Consider the following 26,720-nt stretch of genomic DNA (forward strand, 5'->3'; position numbering starts at 1 on the left):
ATAGGTTTAGCAGCTCTGAATAACTGTGCCCGCAAGTAATCTGAGGCTCTCCCGGGGGGACTGAGGTGCCCGCTCGGATGGTTAAGCCTCGAGCTAAGCTGTCCGCCCCTTCATTGCCCTGAATCCCTGCGTGGCTTGGTATCCAGATTATGTTGTGTGTAGGTTGTCCTTCATAGAGCGGTGCTCTACTAAGGATCTTGAGTGCCGTGCTGCTTATTCTACCCCTGATATAGTTTCGGCACGCCTCTTGTGAGTCTGTTAGGATGTTGAGGGATTTTCCTATCCTGTATCCTTCCTCTGCTGCCAGTGCAACAGCTATTTCCTCTGCTTCGGTTATGTCTGATACCGCTGCCGTGAGACTCGTGATTAGTTTGCTTTTATTATTAGCTACTACCGCTACTGCGTGTTTCCTGTGTTCTTTTGGATAGAGGGAAGCATCTGTGTAGAATGTGTTGTCTCTCTGCCCCATCGTTCTTTCGTAGAATTCTGCCCTAGCCTGTCGCCTGCTGGTATGGAGATTGGGGTCCATATTGCGGGGGACAGGTTGTATACGTAGTTTCATCCTTAGCAGAGGAACAAACGCGAGTTAATGACATCGTAGTTGAAATCAAGGAAAAGAAATGGGCATGAGCAGGGCATGTAATGAGGAGGGAAGATAACCGGTGGTCCCTAAGGGCTACGGACTGGATTCCAAGAGAATGGAAGCGTAGCAGGGGGCGGCAGAAAGTTAGGTGGTCCGATGAGATTAAGAAATTTGCAGGGACAGCATGGCGACAATTAGCACACGACCAGGGCAGTTGGAGAAGTATGGGAGAGACCTTTGCCCTGCAGTGGGCGTAGCCAGGCTGATGATGATGCTGCTGCTGCTGCTGCTGATGATGATGATGAATATGTACGCTGCAATAATTTCCACCGTGTGGTTGTTGCAGCTTGATCAATGACAATGACAATGACAATGATGTTTATTTGCATCAGTACATGACGCGAGGAGCATGCAGAAAAAGCTGCCACATGGACAGCTTGACGAAGCCGCAGGCCCCCGCATTGGCGTTTGCGCAGCATTAGCGAGCACAAAGGTAGTACATCATTGTTCGCAAATGTCCTTTACACAAAATTGAGCATCGCGAACCATGCGAAGCAAATAAAAAAAAAAAAAAGATGTGCTCTAACAGGTCCTGGTAAAAAACATCTCTAACCAATAAGGATAAAAAAAAAAAAAAACAATGATAGGCACAACGGTATCGCAACTGTTCAAAAAAACACGAGGGTGAGAAAGATATAATCATAACACAAGCTGTACCAATAACATTTCTCATACAAACTAAACAAATGAAAAACCAAGAATATAAGCTATACAATGGGACTAGTTGGTTTCGATAAGGAAACATTTGCGAACGCCAGGGAAACAATCTAGTGCAGGCAGAAATAACTATACAGAGCTTTAAAAGAGGTATTTTCCAATCGGGTGGTTTCGTCGTGTAATTTATTCAGTAACCTTGGCAGGTTGTTACGAATAGTTTGTTGTCCGTATGTCGTTCTGACGGTTTCTACTTTCCAAAACTCTCTGGACCTTGTCGTATATGCTGTAATGTTGATTTTTAAATCCGCTAGTGTTCTAGAAAGCTGGCTCCATTCTTTATTTCTTGTTTGTACGCTCTACAGAGTCGATAATCGTACATACTAGCAATCAGCATTACATTGTATTTTATAAAAAATTCACGTGTATGAACATATTTTGGAACATTTTCTACGACTCGTAGGAATTTTTTTTTGCAGTACATAAAGTGTTTCCAAATTTCCCTGTGTGGTAGTAGCCCAAACTAAGGGACAGTAGTTTAGACTAGAAAGAAACAGTGTGTTGAAAATCAGCATCATTATTTTTGTTGGCAGTATATGACGGTTACGGTAAACAAGCCCGATTGTTTGAGATAATTTTGTCGCCAAAGAATTTACATGCATATCCCACGATAAGTTTTCTTGAAAGATACCACCTAAAGTCTTAAAGTACGGAACTATATCGATAGGCGTTGAATTTAGCAATATAGGCATATTAATGATTACGTTTTTATTTTTGCTTCAAAAAATTATTCCTTTTGTTTTGTTTGTGTTTATTTTAAGACTAACCTGACGAGTGACGTTTCCCCGGGAAATGTGCGCTCACTTCACATATTTTTGAACATTTGGCCATGAATGACTTGGCCTCGGATACCACCATTAGGTAAGTGCCAGTTTATTTATTTTTATTTTTATTATTTCACAATACTACAGGCCAGATTGGCCCAAGCAGGAGGGGCATGAAAACACAAATCATAACAACATGTACATGCAAAAAAATACATTGCATGTGACATACAACAGAATAAAAAATTAAAAGATGACAAAGCAGAAACAAAAAGCAATGAATATTGAAATTCCTCACAAGAAAATTGTTTCCTTTCTACTTAAGGGACAAAGTTTGAAGGGCCTGTTCCCCGTCAGGAGAGCGAAAAACCGATTCAGGAAGAGCGCTTCAATCAGCTATTGTTTGAGGGAAGAAACTGTGCTTAAATGAGTTTGTGTTAGCAAAAATAGGCTGTAATGAGTGTTCCCTATTATGACGGGTCCTTCGAGTAGTGGAAAGCCTGAGGAATGAGGGGGGAGCAATGGTAAGCTTTCCTGCCAAAATTTTATGAAGGAAAGAAATGCGGTTCAGTTTTTTACGTGTACTAAGCAACGGGATATTATTGTCCTTCATAGGCTGTGTTGGGGAGTCTGACCTTCTGTATTTATGAAAAATGAAACGTACTGCCTTTCTCTGAACGAACTTTAATTGATAGATGTCTTTCTTAGTGTGCGGGTCCCAAATTACGGACGAGTATTATAGTTTGGACCTGATGAAAGTTTTATAAGCCAAGAGCTTAACATGGCTTGGGGTATGCTTTAATTTTCGTCTCAAGAAACAGAGCTTCGAGAATGCAGTTGAACAGACCTCAGTGATATTAGTGCCACAGGTTAATCGGTTGTTAAGAGTTATTCCTAGATATTTATATTGTGAGGCCTCTCTAATGTGACCGTTGTGAAGGCAATATTGGTAACAGCTAACATTTTTTTTCGCGTAACTCGGAGAAGCACACTCTTATCAATGTTTAAATTCATATTCCATTCTTCCCACCAGTTAGATATTTTGAGCAAAGATTCTTGGAGCAATTGATGGTTTGCTATTGATGCTATTTCTTTATATACAAAGCAGTTATCTGCGAACAATCTTATTGACACTGACCATGGAGCTACATTTATTAAATCATTTATATATATTAAAAACAGCAAAGACCCTAACACACTACGTTGAGGAACACCGGAAGTAACAGGAAGTGATTCAGAGAGGCCGCCAGTCACATCAAAAGACTGCGTTCTACCACTTAAGTATGCTCTGACCCATTCTACAAGATACAGCGGAAGACCAATCAACTGCAATTTATAAAGAAGCTTTGAATGCAGTACCTTGTCAAAAGCTTTTGCCATATCCAGAAAAAGAACATCGATCTATCCCTAGTTATCGTGTACGCTGAGAAAGTAATGAACCGTCGTAACTAGTTGAGTAGTGGTTGACATGCCCTTCCAGAATTCATGCTGAGAAGGTGATAGGATGTCCTCTTCCTTTAAGAATTCATTTATAAAGCGTACCACGATGTGCTCTAGAAGTTTACAGGATGTAGAAATAATTGATGCCGGTTGGTAATTAGTCACGAGTAACTTATCCCCCTTTTTATGGATCGGTACAACACGAGCCTTTCTCCAATCCTTAGGCAACTCACTGGTTTGTAGAGATAAAGCGCAAATTTTAGCAAGACGCTCCCACATCTGGTCCGCATAACGCTTTAAAAAACACTTGGAATGCCATAAAGACCATGACCTTCCCGAATATTTGTTTTACTAAGCAAAGACAAATACCCCTTCTGTGGTAATGACAGGAACTTCGCTAGGATCAATAGATTGTTTCAATGCATCAAAAACCATATCTGAAAGGCCCTCAAAAACAGTTTGAAAGTATCGATTAAAGAGCTGAGCTATGTCCTTCTCATCGGTAGCGAGATTCCCATCATCACTTTTAATTTCTCCTATGACCTCTTTTTGATGACCAAAGTAACTACAAAATTTATAGGGATCTGTTTTTATGAATGAAAGAAGAATAACCTTAAAATAATGGGATTTCGAAGTGGACAGTTTCTGTGCTGATTCATGTTTGAAATTCTCCAAATACTGAGAAGATATAGGACGATGTCGCCTAAGACGTTTAAATATCCGCTTCAAATGATTAATATCACGACTCACTCAAGAGTTTCAACACTTATTTCTCACTCTCCGTCGAGGTACAAAATTTGTGATAGAAAATGAGATGCCTTCCTTGAGGCGTTTTCATAAGCTTTGTACATCACCCTCATTAGTACGCAGCAGTACATCATCCAAATAATCAATAATAGAAGCGTTGTCAGTGCGGTCAAAATCATGAACGTAGGCAACAGACAAATTTCGAGTACTCTCAGCGCGATGAGTAGGACAAGAAAAAAAGAGCAAATGGTGATCAGAAATGCTAGGCTCAACTCATCAACTGACAATTCACTGACAAAGAACAAATCTAAGACAGCATTTTTACGGGTAGAGTCACGCACAATTTGGTTAAGGTTTAAAGCTAACATGGTGTCCATAATTACATCACCAAAAGCACAGCTCCCGTTAGCTAAACGCCTCCAGTCCTAGCCAGGTATGTGAAATCCCCTGTCATAATCACATTGTTTTCAAGCTTGGTTAACAAGTGATCAAATAAGCTTTCAAGAAATGTTAATTGAGAATCAGGAGCACTCTAAACCGCGCATAATAAGAAGGTCAAGCCCCAACATGACACATTTAAAAACAAGCTTTCGTTATCTGGAATTTGGTCAAGGACAGTGACCTGGACAAACTACTTCATAATAACTGCGACAGCCCCGCCCCTTGAACCACGATCCCTTATAAGAACATGATAGCCAGGGGGATAATCTCACCATTACCTATTTGATCATGTAACCATATTTCCGAAAGAACAAGAATGTGCGGGTCATAGGAAAGGAGTAGTAGTTCAAGGGCGTTAGTTTTATACTTAGTACTTCTGGCATTTAGAGACAACAGCCGTAGTTGTGCTTGGTCCTGCAACCGCTATCTTTCAGAACTATCACCTCTGCTGAAAGGTGCTGGCGCCCACGTACTCGATGCATAATCCCACACGTAGTAGGTGTTAACAATTCGCAGTTTGTCGGGAATAAGAGAAACCTTCTTGCCACTACCGCTTTCATTTTTTGCAGTCTGCCAAAGGAATTTACGCCTTTTCACTGTTTCAGCAGAATAGTCGTTCTGGATAGACATGCCGGTTCCTTTTAGCTTTCCAACATTGAGCCAAACGTCTTGTTTTTCAAAGTAATCCTGAAAATACAAGATAACTGGCGAATTCGAAAATAAATGTCTGTTTTTCAAATGAAAGATGCATGCAACAAAAGAATAAATCATGTCACAGTAAGTAACATGTGCAAGAAATCTACAGTAATTTATAACAACCAGAAGTTTTGAATTCGTGTTTAATTATAACCAGCCACTAATGCGTTACATGCCGTTTCTGTTTGCTACGCTGTCGTGGGTGTTCATTTGGGCATGTATATTTCTGGTGCTTTCATTGCCCGCTTTTTTAAGGCACTGAGAGGAGCTCTCTGTGGAAAACTTTCCACAGGAGCTCTGGCAAGCTCTCTGCGGTAAACGTCCGGCATGTCCATGTTCAGTCCTATCGATTCATAAAACAACAATGCCGGAGCAGGCAACTGATGAACAACGCACCTCTGAAGCAGGTGAATTTGGGTCAAGGAATAGCGAGTGTTTCATTCAGTGATCACTAAGCAGCGTTGTACGCTGTCAATCTCTTGGTTAAGAGATATATACACATAGTTAGTGCCGATATCAACCATTCACATCTCCTTTCACGCAAGCACTAGTTACTGCTCTGCCTACCAGTAAAAAGAATCGTCGAGAAGGTTGCTCCAGCCAAATTAGATGGAAATATAGACATCAAAATTAGTGTTAAAAAATGCTTGCACTGTTGTTCCAACTCGCAGGTCGCACTTGAAATCGGTGCTTTAATTTCGCTGGCACGAACTGTCTTGTAGACGCTCGTGATTTTCCTTGATAATATTGACACGTGTACTTGTCTTCATCGGGCGACACGTTTCACCGCCTAACAAATGTTATCGCACAGCGCAGGACACGCTTGCATGTGTGGGAAGTTTCTGGAATGTTATCGATGGTTCCATCTACTGTCTGTGACCGAACCTTGTGTAATCTGATTGCATGTGTGCGCGACGCGAATATTGTATAACTTTATGGAAGGAGCGCGGGTCCAAGCGATTAGTCTGGAACATTCGACGATTGATGTATAAAAGCCGACGCGCTTGACCCGTTGATCAGATTTTCGACGATCGCCGACTGTATTCGCCGCTGTCGCCGTTTTTCGAGTGTAGCCTGTTTTTGAGGGCACAAGGTCGCACAATAAAACGCTAGTTTCATCTTTCTCAGTTTGGCTGATTTCTTCACAGTCACTACCACGTGACAATATCACTTTTGCGTTCAGCTTCGCCTTTGCACTTTAGATTTTGTCTCGATTTCTGTTACTTATACGCCACCACATAGACATTGTCGCAGCTCACAAAGCACTGTGGCTTTATTGCGGCAAGTCGCTGTACCGCATTGTACTCGAAAAGGACTTGCAGGATGCAGGCCAGCACAAAAGAACGTCTTTGTCTTATATTTTTCATGCTCGTACTCTCGAGGGGCCTGGTCGTCGTCTTTGTCGCCGTCAGGGTGTAGTGGTCCCAAATAGTGACGCGGCAATATGCTCGCACCTTGATGAACGTGTCGTCAAGGGATCGTACCCTTCACCAATCTCCGTTGGCAGCGCAGGAGCACTTCTGTTTGAGTTGCACTTCATGTGTGTTTGCGTATTAGGTCGCCTGCCTCAAGACGTATTTGGGCCGAACCTTTGTTCCTGGCTTGAACAATTAAACGCTTAGCTTCGAGCAGCCGTCGCTCTGTGTTGCTGAGTGTGTTCCAACTTCTTGCTTCTTCTCAAACTTCCCTCAGTGACTCATTGTTTATGCCCCAAAAAATCGGGCTTCGATTCATATGAGGCCAGCAAAGCTGTTCTAGAATTACGTTGAGCTGCGGATTCCACCCACCGTGGTTGCTCAGTGGCTATGCTGTTAGGCTGCTGAGCACGAGGTCGCGGTATCAAATCCCAGCCACGGCGGCCGCATATCGATGGGGGCGAAATGCGAAAACACCCGTGTACTTAGATTTAGGTGCACGTTAAAGAACCCCGGGTGGTCGAAAAATTTCCGGTGTCCTCCACTACGGCGTGCCTCATAATCAGAAAGTGGTTTTGGCACGTAAAACCCCATAATTCAAAAAAAGAGCTGCGGATTCCCTTTCAAAATGCTCTGTGGCATCATGACTCAAGAAGATCAAATCACGCTAAGTCGTTGGTATTATGTTACGTGAATAGCCATTACCACGATAATGCACATTTGTCACTATTCCACAGCGACTATAGCGGCGATTTCTTCTATGGGAAACTGTCCACTACTCCGATCATTGCTGAAGAAAGACGGGAGCTCTCACGGTGCAACACACTTGCTTCTTTATTTTCCCGTTCAGAGCTCATGTAGGTTCTCTGACAGCTGATGTATATATGTATGCATACGAGGTAAGTGGCTTGCCGCAATACATAGTCGCTTTTTTTGTTAAGGCTGTCACATAAATCTAAGGGGGGCAGGTTTTGAACGTCTGCCCGAGTCTCGCAGTTCTCAGAAGGATCCATACGATGGTGACACTGGCAGTCAGCGTCGTGCTGCGAGTGCACAGAATTGCAAGCTACGACAAACGATCACTCTGCTGTCGTAATGGCCAGCGAGTTAAATCTTACAGTGTGCGCTCTTAAAAATGTTTACACTTTTTGTGTTGTGTTTTGTCCCACAACAACAATCGTCGTCTGACTTGCCCGCATTTCCTTTCTTTAATGCTGCGAGCCCGGTACTTCCTACCCTCTAAAAAAAACTTACACCCTTTTGGTTGTATTTTGTCCCCAACCAATATACATCAACTGTCTTGCCCGCACTTCCTTTCTTTAACGCTGCGAGCTCGATACTTCCAAATCGCGAACGGCATGCGCGTTATCAGCTTGACACAGCATTCTTGACAGGAAAGTAGCGAGCGCCGAGTTTTCAAGAAAGGAAATGCAAGCAAGGCAGATGATTATTGTTGTGGGACAAGATAAGCCCCAAAGGGTTTAAACTTTGCTTTGACGTGTTCCAGCAAAAGTAATGGTGGTTCGCAATGAAAGAAAAAAAAATTATGCTAATCGCACGCACTGTGGGAGGCAATGTTCTGCAAAGCATGTTGCAGGTAGGCAGCTGTTAAGCGTTATTAGGGATCCTGCAAAGTATTACCAGATGCACCAACGTGTTTGTTTAAGGTGAGCAAGTGCGTGTGTCTGTGCGTGTCTGTATGTGTGCGTGTGTGTGTGTGCGTGTTTGTGTGCGTGTATGTGTGCGCGTGTGTGTGTATATGTGGAGCATGAACTGACACCCAGCATGTTCGTGAATATGCAATGGCAAACAACTTCAGTGAAATACACAGGGACACTGCTGGGATGCTATATGGATAGTCATCAACACTGGCAAGAACCGGCACCTTTTTCTGAGAGTGCTTCTTCAAGTGAGTTAAGTCAGACTTTTGATAGAGTTTGTTGTACGTTCTATGCTATACATAGAGCCACTCATGGTTACCTCAAGGAAGTTGTTGCATCGTGTTGCCTTTTATTGCCTCGATTGTCGTTGGGATATTTAAGCACTGTGTCACTTAAAAAACTGCACCGATACCTTGCTGGCACAAACCTTTTAAATGGTGGTGGGCGAATATCATACTTTTCGAATACGAATAAAATGTGAACAGCAAGTATAGAATATCAAACTGAATACCAAATAGCCAAACGCAGACGCATATACGTATTTACACTCGGATTATTGATTTCTGTATAATTAGGTGCCATGCCTGTATTGTCTATTAAAAAAAGGAGCGTTAACTATAAGCTTTAAGCACAAGGTAACTCATACTCATAAAAGAAAGTGCACGAAAAGCCTCTCAACTTTCTTAGAGTCTGGTTGTAAACAAGCTTCACAAGAACGAATTACTGCAGCATGTAATGGAGCTTTACAAGGACGCTAAATAAATTGTTGCCGAAAAACGATCAAAAGTTGCGGATAAAGTAAAAAGAAAAGCTGCTGACGGACTTGTGTGCGGTAAACACATGTTTATTTATTTATTTGTTTAACAATGTCCTTACAGGCCTCGTATGAGGCATTGGGTAAGGGGGGCGTTACAATAAGATTAACAGAGTATATAGAACATATAAAAAACATAATAGACATACATTATTAATTGACAGTGAAAAAATACATGCCTATCTTATACAAGTATTAAAAGCATTGTATAACATAACAAGGTCTGGAATGTACATATCAGAAAAAAAAAAAAGATACAGTTTCTTTAATAAACAATGAAAAATAATGTTGCCACTCCAGTACAAATACTAAACTCAGGGCCCGTTGCAAGGAAAACACCCCTATCGTAGCGTAAAAAACTAAAAGTCCTGCATGACTACACTCTCAGGAACACTAAATGACAGACTACAAACAAAAATCACAGATTGGCATGCAGGCTAAAGCCGCGAAACTTGGGACATAGCTTGCACTACGAATTTTCTTTCTGCGTTCCTTCAAAATCATTTGTCGTTTTCTCACATCTGATAGTTTGGGATACACTGTCTAGCAGACGGAGAACAGCGACAAGACACAGCCGGCTGTTGCGAAATATTTGGTTAGCCTTGAATATTCGAAAATACCGAATAATTCCTTTTCGAACACAAATACGAATAATTAGCATGTACATTCGATTCGTATTGTAGGTTTCGAATATTTGCCCACCCCTAGTTTTAAAGCATGTAAAATAAGTTGTAAATGTGAATACCTTTTCTTTTCTCTATTTGGGTATTGGAACACTGCCAGTTAAAGCATCGTCGAAGAGGTCTGTTGACGCGTTGTGTCTTGTAACGAAAACCGCAGACCATCGAGTGTGTATTTCGATAATGTTGTAATAGGAAATTTTTCTGGCACATCTCACAGGGGGCACTCTTTCAAGAAACTTACCTCCTAAAGCTCACAGTATTCGGTACCTCTCAATAGAAAAGTAGAAGGTGCTATATTAGACACTGTAACGTTGGTGGGATAGCACAGCACCTAGCGATCTCTAACGGCTGTCAGACATACAGGTGTTGACACACGACCTGTGCGCGAGTACATTAGTCAATACCTGTGCCGCTTCCTGGGAGTGCACAAAATACCAACATGTCCACCACACTGGATACCTGGAATGGAAGTACTTCTCCGCAAGTCTAATTTTAATTAAAATTTGTCAGTCACACAGTATTAGCGGTTTTAGGATTCAACGCGATTTAAGCTGCGCGCATTGTGTGGGGATGCATAATCTTAATAGTATGATCTGCCTCTTCATTCGATGTGTCCTCATCTAAAAAAAATTTACTATTCGCCAGTGGGATTGAACTACTCTCTTTCAGTACAACAGGCTGATGTTCAAGACATTAGGCCACAATTTTTTGGTTAACTGCCTCACATCGACAAAGAAAAAAAAATTATGGCCTAACGACTCCGGCTGTCATACTGAAAGACAGTACGGGGTTCAATCCTACGATTAGAGAGTAAGTTTCTTTTCATTGAAGAGGCAGAAAACATGCGAGACAGGAACCTACCTAGGTTCCTGTCTACCTACCGCCAGGTGCCTAAGATGAGCCAGGGAATGATTAGCATTGAAATCAACAGCTTTTTAAATAAGAAAGAAACTGGCCTGAAACAGACCCAGAGAGAAGCACTGGGGCTTGTGGGGGATTAAAATAAATACATAATAAAAACAGGAAAAACTAGCTTTCTCAAGGCGAAACACGGCTGTCCCAGTAAGGTCATTTTCAGCATTGCCATTCTGCCAGAACATCTGCCATCTTATTTTGGGGCTATCGGTATAACTGTGCGAACTTCGGTAACAGCGGACGAGTCAAATTGATCCAATATCAGCGACGTTGCCGAGAAACGGGTGAAGGCACGAAACTCGTCAACTGGTTTCGAAGCATCGCAAAACTTAAGTGTCCACCTTCAAAACTTTGGGTTAGGGAATCGGATATGTTCGCAAACCGGCCGTAATGTATAACCCAAGGTAGCTCCCTGATTTTTGCCATAGCGTGGCGTGGTAAGGTATTCATGGGCATCATTCCAATAGTGGTATTATTGTGTTCCCTTAACAATCGCAAGGCAGCCAAGTGTATTGGTTTCGTGAGCTATGCATAGAGATAGATGTAAACGGTTGAAAAAAATTATCCAATCTTTCGGGAATAGGTTGTTCTTTTGTTTTCTTTTTCAACCAGGTTAAAATAGAAAAAAAGAACAAGAAAAACAATGCTTCCCCGCAGAATTCCTCTGTTGCGATGCCACTCCTTTGGACGTACCTAAATGTTTGGTCAAACGAAGGAATTTGGGAGGCTGCGAAGCATGTTACGATCGGCTAGCGAGGGTCCAGCTCCTCCTGAGCCATTGCGACGAATCGCTTGGTGAAGCTAACAATGCGCACCACTCGGACAGGCCTGCGGCAACAAGAAGGCGAGACACGTTTGGCGGATCGAGTGCTTTCGTTGGTTCACTGTCGCCGTCACGGACGATGGGAGTAAGAAACTCCTGGAAAAGGCCGCTCTACGGTTTTCCGCACGGACTCCGGTAACCACCACCGTCGTTTGACAGACGTTCCAGCTAACTGGTGGGTCATCCCAGGAACCAAGACGCGCCAGTTTGAGTCAAGCGTAGTCAAGTCAATCCTTGTCTACGGAGCTCCCCTCTTTTCTGTGTGTTCAGCGAACAAAGGTGCGGGAGGGAGTGAGTGAACCCTAGCCCTCAAACGCGGATCCTTCGGCGACTTTGGACGCTCCGATTGGACGAAGGTGGGAAGGCAGATTTACCTGACCTATGGATCTAAGGAGGACAGAGGGGGCTTAAGCGGACGTTTTCGGCTCCTCAGTGTGCTTAAATTCAGTCATGCTAGACTGACGAGACGTAAGGTTCTTCACTCCTCATGTAGATATTGTAAATAAATCCAGTACTCCTCGTTCTCGATGAGAACATGTTCCTCCCTTCAACAACGTCCTTAGCGTGGACGAGTCGGATGACGGCATGGGCCAGCTACCACTTTTTACATGCCGACCCCAACTCTTACAAGCACCTGGATCCATCCGGGTGGTGGCAAGGACTGTGCTTCAACTAACCCTTGAGCATCCTCGCCTGTCGCGTACTGCTGATTTCCGCTACTTCTGCGGCATGTGAAAGAAACTAGTCCGACATTGGAAATGTGCACACCAAGCTACGCAACAGGCTCCCAGGGGATCGCGCTCAAAAACTTGTGTACGTGCACTCGAACTTCAGTGTCCGGAAGGCTTCCTCCGCTGCACAGCGAAGAGTTGGAGCGTCAAGCGGAAATGAATCGGACGCGGATTGATACAGATGTCGGTCTTTGATGTGAAATCAATGCCTTAACGTGGAATATTGCTAGATTTTTGAACCCGGAAGTTCTGCTAGGACTTATATGATGTAATAATGTTACGTTTATATTCTTTTCAGGTTTAGAGAAATAAATGTGTCGGGTTTTTTACAGCTCGATCCCCTGTGCGCAATCATCTTTTTATTTTTTTCAATTTTTCTGAAAGAAAAGAAACATGATAAAACCAGTTTTTCTCACTCCCCTCAAATATCCATAAAATCTTGCATCTCTAGCTATGCCATCTGAGCATATCGTATCATTTTAACAATATATAGGTTTAAAAATTCGCGGAATTTAGCAGTTGCGGATGAGCGTGGATGCCGGTTTCGCGACATATTCGGGCGGTGATATCATAAGGCTTTGAACAATTTAGTCAATATCTAAAGCGGCGAATGAGAGTGGCCTATGCAAAAAACCTAGAAAGCAGGACCTGGCTACTAAATTTCATGTATTGACTCAGAGGTCGTGAGTAGACAAACCGCACAGACCATCTGGCGGTGACACTGTTGTAACAGTCAGTGCGACATCAAAAATGGAAGCGATACATTAGGGCTCCTATTCAAATTCTTTTTTCTTGTCTTCCTTTTCTGTCCTTCGTTTTGCGTAGCGCTGCGGTTACAATGTTCAAGCCTCCACCAAACCGTCCAGCCTTTCGTAAAATATCAAATTCAAGAACGTGACAGTAGCGTCGACTGGTTTTTTTATTATTATTATTAAAGATTTCCTCGTCATAACACCTTGCGAAATTCTTCTGGGGTATCACATAGAAATACCGCTTAAGGCGATAGGCGTACAGCGTTGCAACAGGTTGCTTCCCCGGCAAGAGAAAGCAACGGGCAACGCTTCATCGCTTCAGGCCTTCCGCTTGCGCTTCGCTTGAACGCTGCCCATCGGTGCGCGAGCAGATGGACCAAGCAAAAAGACGAAAGCGCTCGGCAAACGCGGCACGCGGGCTATTCCTTTTCATCGATACGCACCCCGGCGCCCCATCAAGAGGTCTCGCACCGTCTCGCGCGCCTACACTGCATGAAATGCGGTCGAGCGTGCGTTTGCTCGTGTATATCGGACACCACCGTTCTCTGAATTATACAGAGAAACGCGCGTTGGCGCACTGCCGGACCACCTGAGCGACGTCCCCGTGGACCCCAGGGGTCGGCCCCGGCCTTTCCTTCTTCCCCAGAAGTGTATACGACTCGCGCTCGGGACCCGCGCTCGCAGTTCAGCGGGCGATGCTTTTCTCGCAGGTCCCGCCGGTGGTCCGCGACTCCGCCACGCGTGTATTCGCTCTGGCAGGTGGCCACTGCTTCGAGCAACGAAACAACAGAAGGAACGTATACACGCACACTTGCTTGGCAAAGCTAGAGAGAGAGAGAGAGAGAGAGAGTCGTCGCCGACGAGCGCTGTTCCCTCACTGCTCGCCTCCGCCAGCTACTGCCGGAGTTGGCCGAAGAAGCGCGCGTCGGTTGGTCGGTCGGTCGATGTGTCCCAGAAAACCATTCCGCGACATTAAGAAAAATGACGCGCCCCCTCCCGTTACGACCGCGGCCACGAACATTTGGGGGCTCCCTGAAATGAATCTACCCGTCTAGCTCTTTCATCAATAATTCCGCGCCAGCGCTGCCGCCGGCCTGCCGGCGGTGCGGCGCTCCCGCAGAAGCCAGCGGGCCTCCCATCCTTGCTGTTGGCTCCTTCTTCGCTTGCTCGCGGCCGCACGCTGTGCTTCTCGCGGCGGCGCGTTTTTACGATAGCGGCCGTTTACAAGCGCCAAAAAGGGGGAGGCCCAGGCGCCGCCGCCGCCGCAGACCGCGCGATGACGACCCACGGCTCCTCGAGCGCCTATACCGAACGCCTTCGGCCATGAATTGTGGATGAACGACTTGGCTCTCTCGGACCGCGCGCACCACCACGCTATCCGGGCTTTCCTCTAACGTACGCCCTCCACCTCGCCTCGCCTCACCTTCGCCTTTCGAGACTCCTCCGCGCCGCGATGGGGAATCGCCTGTGCGAGGTGCTGCACAGGCCATCGCGGCCCCTAATTGGTTTACACCCAACCAATCGTGGCCGGCCGCTGCCGCAGCCTGGACAGTCTGGACAAACGGGCCCCCGCGTTCAAAAGATCAGCAGCGACGCGCGAGTGCATCAAACTGCATGCACCCAGAGCTGCCTGCTCGCCACTGACAGAGCCAACGCGGTCACGGCGATGTCAGCTCGCGAGTTAGCCGCGATTCTCATCTCTGCGTAGAATATAGCGTGGATTGAGGCACGAAATAAGGACGCTAGAAATATCTGTGCAGGAGAGAAGCCGTGTCTCGGTGATTGCCTTTACTTCCCTTGGGACGCGGACGCGGTAGCACGGATGCTTTTGAGAGGAGGAGAAGAGAGTACCGTTCTCTAGAGGAGACAGGCAGAACTCTGTCAGGTTACAATGAGCAGGCAGTATATGGCGGGGTCACCCTCCTCCTTTCTCTAGCTCTCGGTAGCTAACAAATAGGATTTTCGCGGCGGTTGATAACTATGTCCTGGGAGTAAGGGGAGCTCAATACCAAATGGGTGTCCGAAATATAACGCATAGGTGTGAGCGTAATTCACTGAAAGCTAAATGACGTGAAGCTTAAATTGCGAGCGCGGCCCAACAAAACGAGATTAATGAAAAACGTGCACTCTTCAAAAAAATTCGCAATTCGAACGTTACAAAAGACATTGATACGTTTAGAATGATCAATTGGTAACATGCCGCTTTCAATTTACGCAAGTCTTACGCATTTCTTTACAAAATCTACGCAGTGTTTCAACAAGATGTCTATTCTTCTGTTTTATTGTGATAGTACTTGGCAAACCCGTCGAAATTTTTTCTCGATGCCTTCTACGGCAACCGGGCTTTAATTTAAATTATGGGGTTTTACGTGCCAAAACCACTTTCTGGTTATGAGTCACGCCGTAGTGGAGGAATCAGGAAATTTCGACCACCTGGGGTTCTTTAACGTGCACCTAAATCTAAGTACACGGGTGTTTTCGCATTTCGCCCCCAACGAAATGCGGCCGCCGTGGCCGGGATTCGATCCCGCGACCTTGTGCTCAGCAGCCCAACACCATAGCCACTGAGCAACCACGGCGGGTGGCAACCGGGCTTTGTAAATGTCAACGTTTTATCTCTGAGCTACTGTAGTCTGAACAATACCTCATTCTCCTCCCCTAACGCGATAATGACGCCTGTTGGCGGGTATTAACACAACACTTCCTTCGTTGTGCAACGCGCGTGCGTGTGCGTTCATTAAATTCAATGAATCGTTTAGAAGGGGACATAACTGCTAGAATGAGGACTTTGCTTGGTTAATCGAGCCGTCGAGGTTGTCAGCGCAGCGCGTCAGGTTTTAACCAACCTAGACGGGCCACGGTGACGATATAGGTGCCCATGAGGGTGCTATACAGTGGTAGAGTTGCCTTTTATGTGGTTTGCATCAACAGCGACTCCAAACGCTGAAGTTCAAAAAGAGCGCAAAGCCAAAATAAAGGCACGAAGACGTTCAAATCGTTACTGTCGTTCTTTCCTAGGTTATTTTACTTTCTATAGCTCATACGTTAGACCTCTAAGCGCTCCATAAACCGTACACGTTGGCAACACACACGCTCTGTTCGACATAACCAGCCACAGATACCACAAATAGTTGTTTATGCAGCGACGTCGTCCGTCAAGCACTTTCGCCAAACATCTACCAGTCCAATCAAGCGCCGGGTTCGTTGCGACCGCTGGTTGGCGGCCGTTTTCTCTCATTTTATTTCATTTACACGCCAAACCTATTGCAGTACATGTGGATGGCAAACCCAGAGATGCACCTTTCACGCCACTGTATCGTCACTGCAGGCGAGCGAGCGTGGCCAGAGAGATACGCACGTGTTTCTTTATCTAACCAAACCGTACGTTGATAATGGTACGGAAGGAGCACCAACAGCAGGTTCCGCGGCTTCGCATTCATTCCTCCCTCTCTACGCCACACTTATTATTTGTCTCTCAAGGCCATCTGGTCACATTGATAACAAAAGCCCATCGATAACGCGACCGGAGCACCGCTCTGACCACGCACGAAAGGCAAAAAGCAATGTAATAGGCACAGCATGTTTCAAGATCCCGGCTTTGCAGCGCGCGCACAATGCGCGCGCAGCTGTATTTCGCCCCAGAAGCTTGCTTCGGACCAAAGCCAAATTAAAGTGACAATTTAAGTTTTCATGAGAGTGTATACGTGCTGCAAGAACAGGTTCATGGCATAAAATAAAGGCGGAATAAACAGACTGGGAAGCGACCCACAATAATATTTACCACGGCTTTCGCGACTCCGTCGGGACCGGTTTAAGAGCTCATATAAGGAATGAGCTCGAAGTGGGCTGGGACGCTCGTCACACCCCGCCTATTTGTGGCACCGTTGTGACGACGCTAGTCTGTAGGAGTTGCAAAAGCCGATCTTCAATTAGTGAGCCGAAGCTAATAGCGCCTTATGCTGAGGTGACTGGCCAAGAGCGGCAGGCAAGGCGTGTGGGGTGGCATGTATACTGTAGGTGGGAAATAGGTTGAGGAAATGCAGTATTCGTGTAAATGAGGGTGCTTTTTTATTTACTTGAAATTATCACTTATCAATTTGAAAATTTGCTTTAGCGTGACGATACTGGTCTACTGATTAATCGCTATATCCGCGACCAGCAGCCGATTTCTGCCCCGTGTTGGTAGTCACAGCTTGCCTCGTCGCGCTAAAGCTCTAATACTCAAACTACTCAAACAAGGAATTGGCTGTGTCCTGGTTTGTGAACGTTTACCCCGACAAGGACATGTGAACAGTCCATCATGTTCTTGTGGTTCCTTCGAGGAACTTGGAACACCTAATAATGGTGTGCGCTGCTTTCCTTGCGCAGCGTACGTCCCTCCGAGGGACTATCAACTTGGCCTGCAATGAATGCACGTATCCCAGTGGTTGTGCGTCTCGACGTAACCAGGTTTGACGCGTTATGCTTGTTTTTCTAGATAGAACTGATTTGGCTTTGTGCTTAGAGCTTATACTTGCTTTGTTTGCGAGTGATGAGACCTCGTGTGTCATTTCCTATTTTTCCTGCTGCCATGCATGCTGCCATCTATTTTTCATTCTTTTTTTCTGTCATCGTAGCGATCTGTCATCTTTTTTCTTTCCTTTCCATCTTCCTATCTTCCATTTCTGTGCTTGTATTTCTTCCTTCCTGAAGAATACGCAGGCGTTGTTCCCCTTCCCGGTGGCAGTTGTCAGCCTTCCCCTTCTCTCCTTCTCTTTATGATTTTTATATATTGTCAAAGCACTTAACAATAATCACATAATACCACCAGAAATAAAAGATTAATGACAGCTTGTCTCGAATGGTTACCTTAAAATAAACTTAATTCGGGTATCTTACCTGCCAAAACCACGATCTGATTAATTAATTTAATTAATTGAATTATGGGGTTTTACGTACCAAAACCACTTTCTGATTATGAGGCACGCCGTAGTGGAGGACTCCAGAAATTTCGACCACCTGGGGTCCTTTAACGTGCACCTAAATCTAAGCACACGGGTGTTTTCGCATTTGGCCCCCCACGATCTGATTAAGAAGCACGCCGTAGTTGGAAGGCACCGGATTAATATTGACCAACTCGTGTTCTTTACCGTGCACCCACTACAAGGGCGTTTTTGCATTTCGCCTCCATCGAAATGCCACCGCCACCACCGGGATTCGAGTCCGCGCCCTTGGGTTTCGCAACGCAACGCCAAAGCCACTACGCCACCACTGCAGGTAAATTACTATCTTAATGGTTGTTTTAATGAAACTATTATCTTTGAAAAATACATTTTATAAACTTTTCGGGAGATCACATTTTCACAACGGAAGACTGTTAATGACGAGCCATCTCAAGAAGCCATGTTGAGTTTCATACTTGAAATCAATGCCAGGAGACGGCAACACGAAAAAAAGGACACAGTATGGGAGTGCTGTGTAAATGACTGACAACTGCGCAAATGAGCGTCTACAACAGCGCAACAATGCGTTACAAAACGTCTACCTCACATCACATTGTAATAGAACGCGTGTGGTTGAAAGCTTTATTTTAACCCAACAAAACTCAGTGCTCGCGCTGTGTCCAAGTGCGCATTCATTCCAGCTAGCCGAACATTTTACCTTGTTCAGTTTAGTACTATTAAAGCGAAGCTTTCTTTGCCTCTTCTCCCGACTTTACGGGCGCTGCTCCTGCTGCTGCTGTGGTCTTGCTCGCGCACACCGCTGCGTTTCTTGCAACACCACCAGATGGCGCTCGCCTCCGCGCAACATGGCCGGCGCCGCCGCGGCAGCGTTTCACAGTTTGTGGGCATTGCGCGTGCTTTGCTCCTATGCGACAAAAATGCAGGTGATAGGCTGTGAAGGTCGCGTGCTAGGCTGTGATAGTGTGGACATTACAATAGTCCATGTCCTGAAGAGAGTGCTTGAAGCTGGCGTCTCAACAGCGTGCTGGCCACGTATGCAGAAGGAGCACGTAAACACGTGCCCGAAAAATGTCTCCAAAGGGTGCACTCAACGTCGTGGACACCCAGGCCCGAAAGAAGCGTCGCGCGGAACAGGAGCGCCTTCGCTACGCCGTGAAACGCGATGCAGACCGCGAATGTACGTATATAATGTATACATACAATTCTAATAATTAATTGTATTACGTGCAGTCCCATACTTAACTTAAAGTTTAACACTTCTGCCACGATGTGATGTGCCATGTGAGGCAATGATAATGTTCAACCCGCTCAGAGGTCGTGAGCAATGACACACAACAACGCCTCAAGCAAACGTGTCTACCTGTGTGTTCTGTGGAACGCGGACAAACATCAGTATTGCACGCGAGTTAACGGTTAACATAACTCATCACTGTCGTATCAGACTAAACGCTGAAAAAATTACACATTCGCCGTCAACATCACCGCTAATTATCGCCAACCAATGCAAAACAGCATACAAAGCTTCGCTTACATCGATTCCTACAGTGCGTGGGATCCGCAATTTTTTTAAACGAACACCTCGACTTGACGAGAAACCTGCCGCATTGCGTGAGCATAAATGTTCGCTGACGATATCTGTATTTGAAGCACTGCATGTTCTCACCCTGCCACCCGACAATAGCTCGAGAGAGCACCGGTCAACTTCTTGGCTTACCTTAACTCATCGTGTCTAAGTTTTATCCTAAGAGAAGCGTTGCCATGACTATCGCACGAAAGCCGAAAGAACATTGTTCATTAATACTAGGCGTTCACGCTCTTCAAGATGTGCGAGCACAACACTATTCTTGGAGTGGTGATCACCAAAAATCTCTCATCATGACCTTAAGTGAGAAAATTTTGCTAGCATCTCCGTGTCTTTCTAATGTCAGCCAGATCAGGGTGGGGTAACAATAGCCGATCAATGGTGCAACCCTATAAGGCTCACATTGAACAAACCTTTCTTTGATGTCTGACGACATTGCAACAGTTATTTTTTATACGAGCCAGAGGAAACTGGAGGCAGCATGAAACAGCTGTTTGCGGATGCGCATCGATGCCCAGAAGGTCTTACCCTGCTTGTGGACTGTAGCAAAAGCCGCGTTCTTGTTCCTTGGCTTGCTGAATGCACAGAAGACGCTGTGTATTTTCTTTCCTGGCCAATGCGGTATTTAGGAAAACGAAGGCGGTTGAAACTGCACACATATCGATCCGCTTTACCCCCTACCCGGACCCGCGCAGCGAAAATTCCTTCCGTTCAAAAAAATTTGAGAAGAATCTTTCTTACTATAAATACGAAGACTGAAAGGCGTTGCCTCCGAATTTATAATTTCAGTAGGTCAACTTCCTGCGTTTGGTTGACCTAGGGAAAATTAAAACCTGCTCGGTTACATTGTCATTAATCGTAGATAATATAACCATCAGCTTGAACTGAACGTAGCCTTCACAAGGTTGTGCCGCCCAGGGTGAATCCCCGCTTTCTGCTGCAATATTTGTTGTTTAGAAATCGTGGTCATATGCATAACTACAATGCACCGCGTATCACGACGAAAAGTATAGTTTGAGGGTGAAATATAGCAGAATTCATACGCCCCCGTTAACTTGGCAATCTTATGTCCCCTGCCCTGCCCTTCAAAACAACGGCAGGTCTCGAGGCTCTCTTACATCTCGAAAATCGGCCTCCTCGAAAATCTGTAGCCGGAGTTCGATTCATGATAAAAAAGCAGCTGAAATTGCGCCATCGTATTCCTTGTAAATACGTTCATGACTTTACTCAGAGCCATTATATTTACTCTTTTTTTCACGCTTGTTCACACTGTTTTACTATTTTAATCCTCGTTCACAATCCATCCGTGTATTCCCATATGGAGTATAGTAGGTCAGTGGGCACACGTAACCGGAAATAAATATCTGTCTTCCAACAAAAACCTTGTCTCTCTGCTTCACTCTGGCCGAGGGTATAGATGTTCGCGTGGTCCGCACATGGTTCCTGTGCACCATCTTGCATCTCGTTGTCGTAGTCTAAAGCAAAGGAAGAATTATACTGGTTCGACCGCTATACAGGTTCGTCAGAGGGATGACTTATGCAGCATACTGATTTACCCCACAGTTTCTTTTCATACCATATACTGCATTAGGTCTTTAAGAAGCGGTTTAAATTACGTTAAGGAATGCTTCGATCTCAACTCTCGGTTATGCATTTTGTATGATTTCAATTAAGGTTCGCATCGTGACCCGAATCGTCTGATCTCGACAACACAAACCTACACAGCGAGCGTGAACACCGTACTCAAATCGGCAGTCGTGAGTGAGTGAGGAAAACTTATTGAAAATAAATAAAAGAAGACACGATGGTTGAGGCCCTAATCCAGAGCCCCACTGGCGCGAGCGGCTGGCTGGGCTTGGTTCAGAAGAGCCAATTGGTTCTCACAGCCCTCGTACGCAAGCCATAGTCCTGGAATCAGCGAAAAGGGAAAAGCATGCGGCCTTTTATTTCTTTGTTTTTCTTGCGGGGAAAGGAGGGAGCTATTTCAGCTGCAGAAATCCTCATGACGCCACCGGCCAGGCCTCGAATCGCTGTGCAGCATAAAGTGTCGTGCATCCAAGACTGCAACCACTCCTGTACAATAACGGCCTCGTAGTTTGTAGTGAAAAACAATGCCGAGTTGAACAACCAAAATAATACGGAGAGAACAGATGCCTTCAGGTCTTAGGATCCAAGAAAGCCATGCGCGTAAGCGCTCGCAAGAGCATTTTTCGAGCACTTAGAAGCGCCCCTGTTAGGTCAGCGGAGTAGCGCCACTAGCCACTGTCTGCATGGAGCTGTTGTTGTTGCCTATCACATGTGTGGCTCCTACCCACGATGGGGGATTGGCCAAGAATAGGGTGGTTATTCCAAATTAACATGGAGCATAAATTTCCGAATATCTATGGAATTAGCATTGAATAGTGTAGAATTAGCTGTTAAAATAAGATCAGGAAAGTCATATCGAATGAGTAATAATTAATTTAAAAGTACAGAAATAAAAAAATTATTAAGCAGGACATTCGTCCTTGCGTATACAGAAAAGAAAGAGGATTGAACGCCCCACGTGCTGTTTAACACGCTTGCCACGCAGCAGAAGAAGAAGTAGAAGCCTCGGTCTGTGGCAGCCATGGCGAGGGCTGCTCTGCTTGCCGTCCTGCTGCCGCAGGTCGTGCTGGCGGCCATAAACGTGATTCCGCCTCACCGCCTGGTTCACCTGGACTTGAAGGGGGCGCCGCCTAAGGCATCCTACTTGATCACGCTCATCCCCATCCTCAAGAGCCTCGGCGCCACGGGCCTGCTGATCGAATACGAGGACAGCTTCCCGTTCGTCGGCCAGCCGCTGCACGCTCTCGCGTCAACGCGGGCCTACACGCGTCAGGAATTGCGCGCCGTCTTGGACACCGCTAGAGACTATGATCTGACGGTGGTGCCACTCATCAACACCTTCGACAAGCTCGAGTACATTCTCAAGCACCCGCAGTTCGCAAAGTACCGCGAGAGCCCGAGCGTGCCCGACACGCTGTGTCCCTCTAACCCCGCCGGAGCGAAACTCATTCAAGACATTCTGGACCAGATACTGAACTTCCACCACAAAAGGGAGCTCTACTATGTGCACATCGGATGCGGAGACGTGGCCGCGCTCGGTCTGTGCGGACGGTGCACCGCGAGGGGCTTCGAGCCTGCCCGGTGGGGCAACTCCCGCTCCGGCGGGCGCTTCGGCCTTTACGACAAGTACATGCTCTACATGTCCTACGTTCAGCTCATTACCAACTACCTGAAAGAGCACCACGGCGTTAAGACGATCGTCTGGCACGACACCCTAGCCAAGATCCCCAACGAACTGTACCAGCTCCTCCCCATTCACCTGCACGTGGAGGTCATGGTAGCCACTTACAGAACAGATTTGGAATTCAGCGGGTGGCTGAACTTCGCATCGCGTTTCGGCGACTCGTTGTGGGTGGCTACCTCGTTCAAGGACGTTGGCGAAGCTCCAGTCATTTACCCCAGACTCAAGGAGCGTGTCAAAAGTCACGTCACTTGGGTTGGGGCCATGAGCGAGTGGAAAGACCACGTCCGTTTTCCGGGTGTTGCCCTGATGGGTCCGCAACGAACAAGTCACGACTCGCCCCTGCGCGAGCTGCTACCCACTAGCTTGCCATCTCTGGCTGTCTGCCTTGCTGTAGTCCGCAAGTCTGGTCAGCTGCCCACCGTCAACATCGGGTCATCTCCGATCGAACAGATCCTAAAGTGCAACCGCACTATTGACTTGAACGTTGACTACAAGATGCAGGGTGTGAACTGCAAATTTCCCGGAGCAGCGATTGTCGACGAGCTGCACACTTTGGAGACGCTGAAACACCACTTGGATCTTCTGCCGTACTTGCCGCTTTGCAAGCCCAGCTACGACAAGTCCCACGACGACAGCAAGGAGTGCGTCAAGAATCTGAATTCCCAAATTGTGGAACTTTCATCACTGAACTCGACCCTCAGAACGGCTCTCCAGGAGGTCTACAGCAAGGACATCGCCGACGAGTATGTGACGGATAAGATCGGTACTGTGATGGCGGACATCAAGCGTAAACAAGCACTCCTGGACACGTCCGGCTCGCTTCGTAACCTTCGGTCAACGGCGGGAACGAGGTACAGGAAAACAAAGTGGCCAAGCAGATCACAAGCTAATGCTGACGAGCGCAGCCGCCCACACGTTCAGAGATGAAAAACACGCCCAAAACAACTGTGCCAATAAAACTAGAAAAGTAACTCATTGTTGCTTTGCTTGTTTGGGGTGCACATTATCTAGTAATTGATTGATTGAAAACATCTTTATTTGCTGAATATTCGTAGAAGTCGTGGGTGGGCCGCCTAGTCCGGTAGTCCGCTGGTTGTTGCTGCTGCGCTGGCCCTCCCCACCAGCCAGTGCTGACGGTCAGGATCATCACTGAGCAGAATAGCCTCCCACTGCTTTTCTGATGGATTTGGAATGGGGTCAACTATGGGATTAAATTGGCATGCCCCCACCATGTGATAGAGGTTAGCTACCTCTCCACAGTGTGGGCATTGCGGAGAGTATAGTGTAGGGTGCCACTGGTGTAACTTAGCTAGCGTTGGGTATGTATTGGTGTGTAGTCTCCTAAGGGTGTTCTGTTACAACTTATTGATGGATTTATGTGGTGTTGGGTACTCCTTCCTGGCTGTTCTGTATGGTGCGAGATTGTCAGCATACACTGCTAAAGCAGTTAGGTCGCAGCACCCTTGAAGGTCATCAGGGGGGACGCCCGGTATAGAAGAGCTCGGGCATGCCTGTGAGCGGCTTCGTTTCCTCCTGGTAGTTCCAGGTGACCGGGAAACCAGATGACTGAGGCTTGGCTCGGTGGATGCTTAATCAGCAATGACAACCCTGACCTGTGGATTAATTCATTATTGAAGTTGCGACAGGCGTTCTGGGAATCAGTGAGCACATCGGCGTTGTAGTTAGTTGCTATAGCTAATGCAATAGCTGCTTCCTCTGCGTGAGTGGGATTGAATGTTTTCATCGAGGCGCAGTTCACCATTGATCCTGAAAGCGTTGAAACCACAATAGTCATCACTCCATTCTTTGGTCCTGCGGCGTCCACGTAAAGGGTGTTAGGTTGCTCATCCCATTTCTTCTGCAGGGCTTCCCCTCTTGGTTTTCTACTTTGGATGTTATATGTGGGATGCATGCTCCGCGGACTGGGGTACACGTTGATGCGTCTCCTCATATCAAGTGGTACCTCTTCCCTTTGGTCAAACGTATAGGGCAGATTAATATGGATCTTTTCGAGCAGATCTCTATCTGGTTTTGTGAGTGCCAGCCTATTGAGTTGTGAGAAGCATTGTGCTTCCCACATCTCTTTGAGGGTATTATGTACTCCTAGAGCCATGAGCTTTGCCGTTGGCGTGGAGTTTGGTAGCCCCAGTGCCGTCTTGTAGGCTTTCCTGACCAGTGTCTCCAACTTTTCAATTTCCGACCTGGAGAGGTTAAGGAATGCCGTCCCGTACATTATCATAGAGATCACGAAAGCTTGCATTAAGTGGATGGCGTCCCTTTCCTTCATGCCATGGTGCTTATTTCTGATACGATGTATCATCCGGAGGATTTTCTCGGTGGTTGTTGTAAGCTTCTTCATAGTAGTGGTGTTCTGTCGCCCCTGCGGGATATACAGCCCTAGGATATTGATCTCTGTTGGTGTCGGTACTGAGTGGTTGTCTATATACACCGTGATGTTCTGCGCCAGGGGTGACCTCGGTTTTTTTTTATTTTTTTATTGAAGTGAATGTTAGGAGAGGTTGGCGCCTTTATGTGGTGGCACCGGCTACTCCTTGTCACTTGGCAGACGAAACAAATTTGCGTAAGAAGGGAGAATAGCGACACTAAATATAACACTCAGTAGAACACCGGATCAATAAAACATATACAGTCCAACAGTACATGAGTCGTAAAGTTCCATGCATTAGTTCAGTCCACGTACGTATATATAAAGTCCGACGTTTTGAACAGCCAAAATACACAACACTTGTAATACACTCCACGTACAGGACAGAATTATACATATTGCGTAAAAGTTGCGATCACCACATAAACCAACTATGAACCACGAACAACGTTTCTGTAACTCATTTAGCGTATTCGTATCATCCAATACTTAATATTTTCCCAAAATGTTGATGTCCTCTAAAAACTTTTTCAGAGCAAGACGTGCTCTTTTTTGAAGGCCCGCAGTTGGCCATGGGCCAAGTATCTTTGTTAGAGTGAATGGTCTTCTGTTTAATGTAAACAAATTAGCTTGCAGTGCCGTTCTTTGTGTATCGTATTTCGTGCACTCGAGAAGATGATTCACATCTTCGTCTGGATGGCCACAAGAACACTGCGGACTAGAGACACGTTTTATTCTGTACAAGAAGTGTTTCGTAAATGCAGTACCAAGACGCAGCCGGTGTACCAAAGTTTCAAATTTTCTGTTGTCTCTTAGAGTTTTCCGCATTGATAAGTTTATACATGGGTCCATAGAGTATAACTCCGAGTTTTTAGTTTGCTGGTCAAACCAGGTAGTTTTGCTGAGACGACAAGAAATCTGTCTCAGGATCAGACGGACTTCACTACGCAATAGGGGAAGATCGGTTGTCTCTGCGTTATCGTGCGCTCGATTCACAGCTGCGTCCGCTGCAGTATTACCAGGAATATTGCAGTGCCCAGGAATCCACTGAAATGCAATTACGTTGTTCATTGCGCTTGCTTTTGTAAGTGTAAAGGTTCTTCAGGATGAGCAACTCGGACTTTTCCGGCACACACTGGAGGCCTCTCTCCCTGGCGTACCGGTCCACCGTGCCCGCTGCTGCTTGAAGACGCTCCTCGATCTCGGCGTCACTTCCCGAGTTGCACCAGACAGTGATATCAGCCACATAAATGTGTGTTTGATACCCGGGATTTCAGAGAGTAGGCCTGGGAGATCTTT

General features: G+C 46.0%; 1 protein-coding gene across 1 annotated transcript; it reads left to right on the top strand.

The window, feature by feature from the left end:
• Nucleotides 1-22,244: 22,244 nt before the first annotated feature.
• LOC126536147 (hexosaminidase D-like) lies at nt 22,245-23,993 on the top strand. Its single transcript, XM_050183017.2, has one exon. The coding sequence runs from the start codon at nt 22,373-22,375 to the stop codon at nt 23,960-23,962; it is 1,590 nt and encodes a 529-aa protein (XP_050038974.1). The 5' UTR covers nt 22,245-22,372; the 3' UTR covers nt 23,963-23,993.
• The last annotated feature ends 2,727 nt before the right edge of the window (nt 23,994-26,720 follow it).

Source organism: Dermacentor andersoni, chromosome 4 (genome assembly GCF_023375885.2).
Source record: "Dermacentor andersoni chromosome 4, qqDerAnde1_hic_scaffold, whole genome shotgun sequence".
NCBI lineage: Eukaryota > Metazoa > Arthropoda > Arachnida > Ixodida > Ixodidae > Dermacentor > Dermacentor andersoni.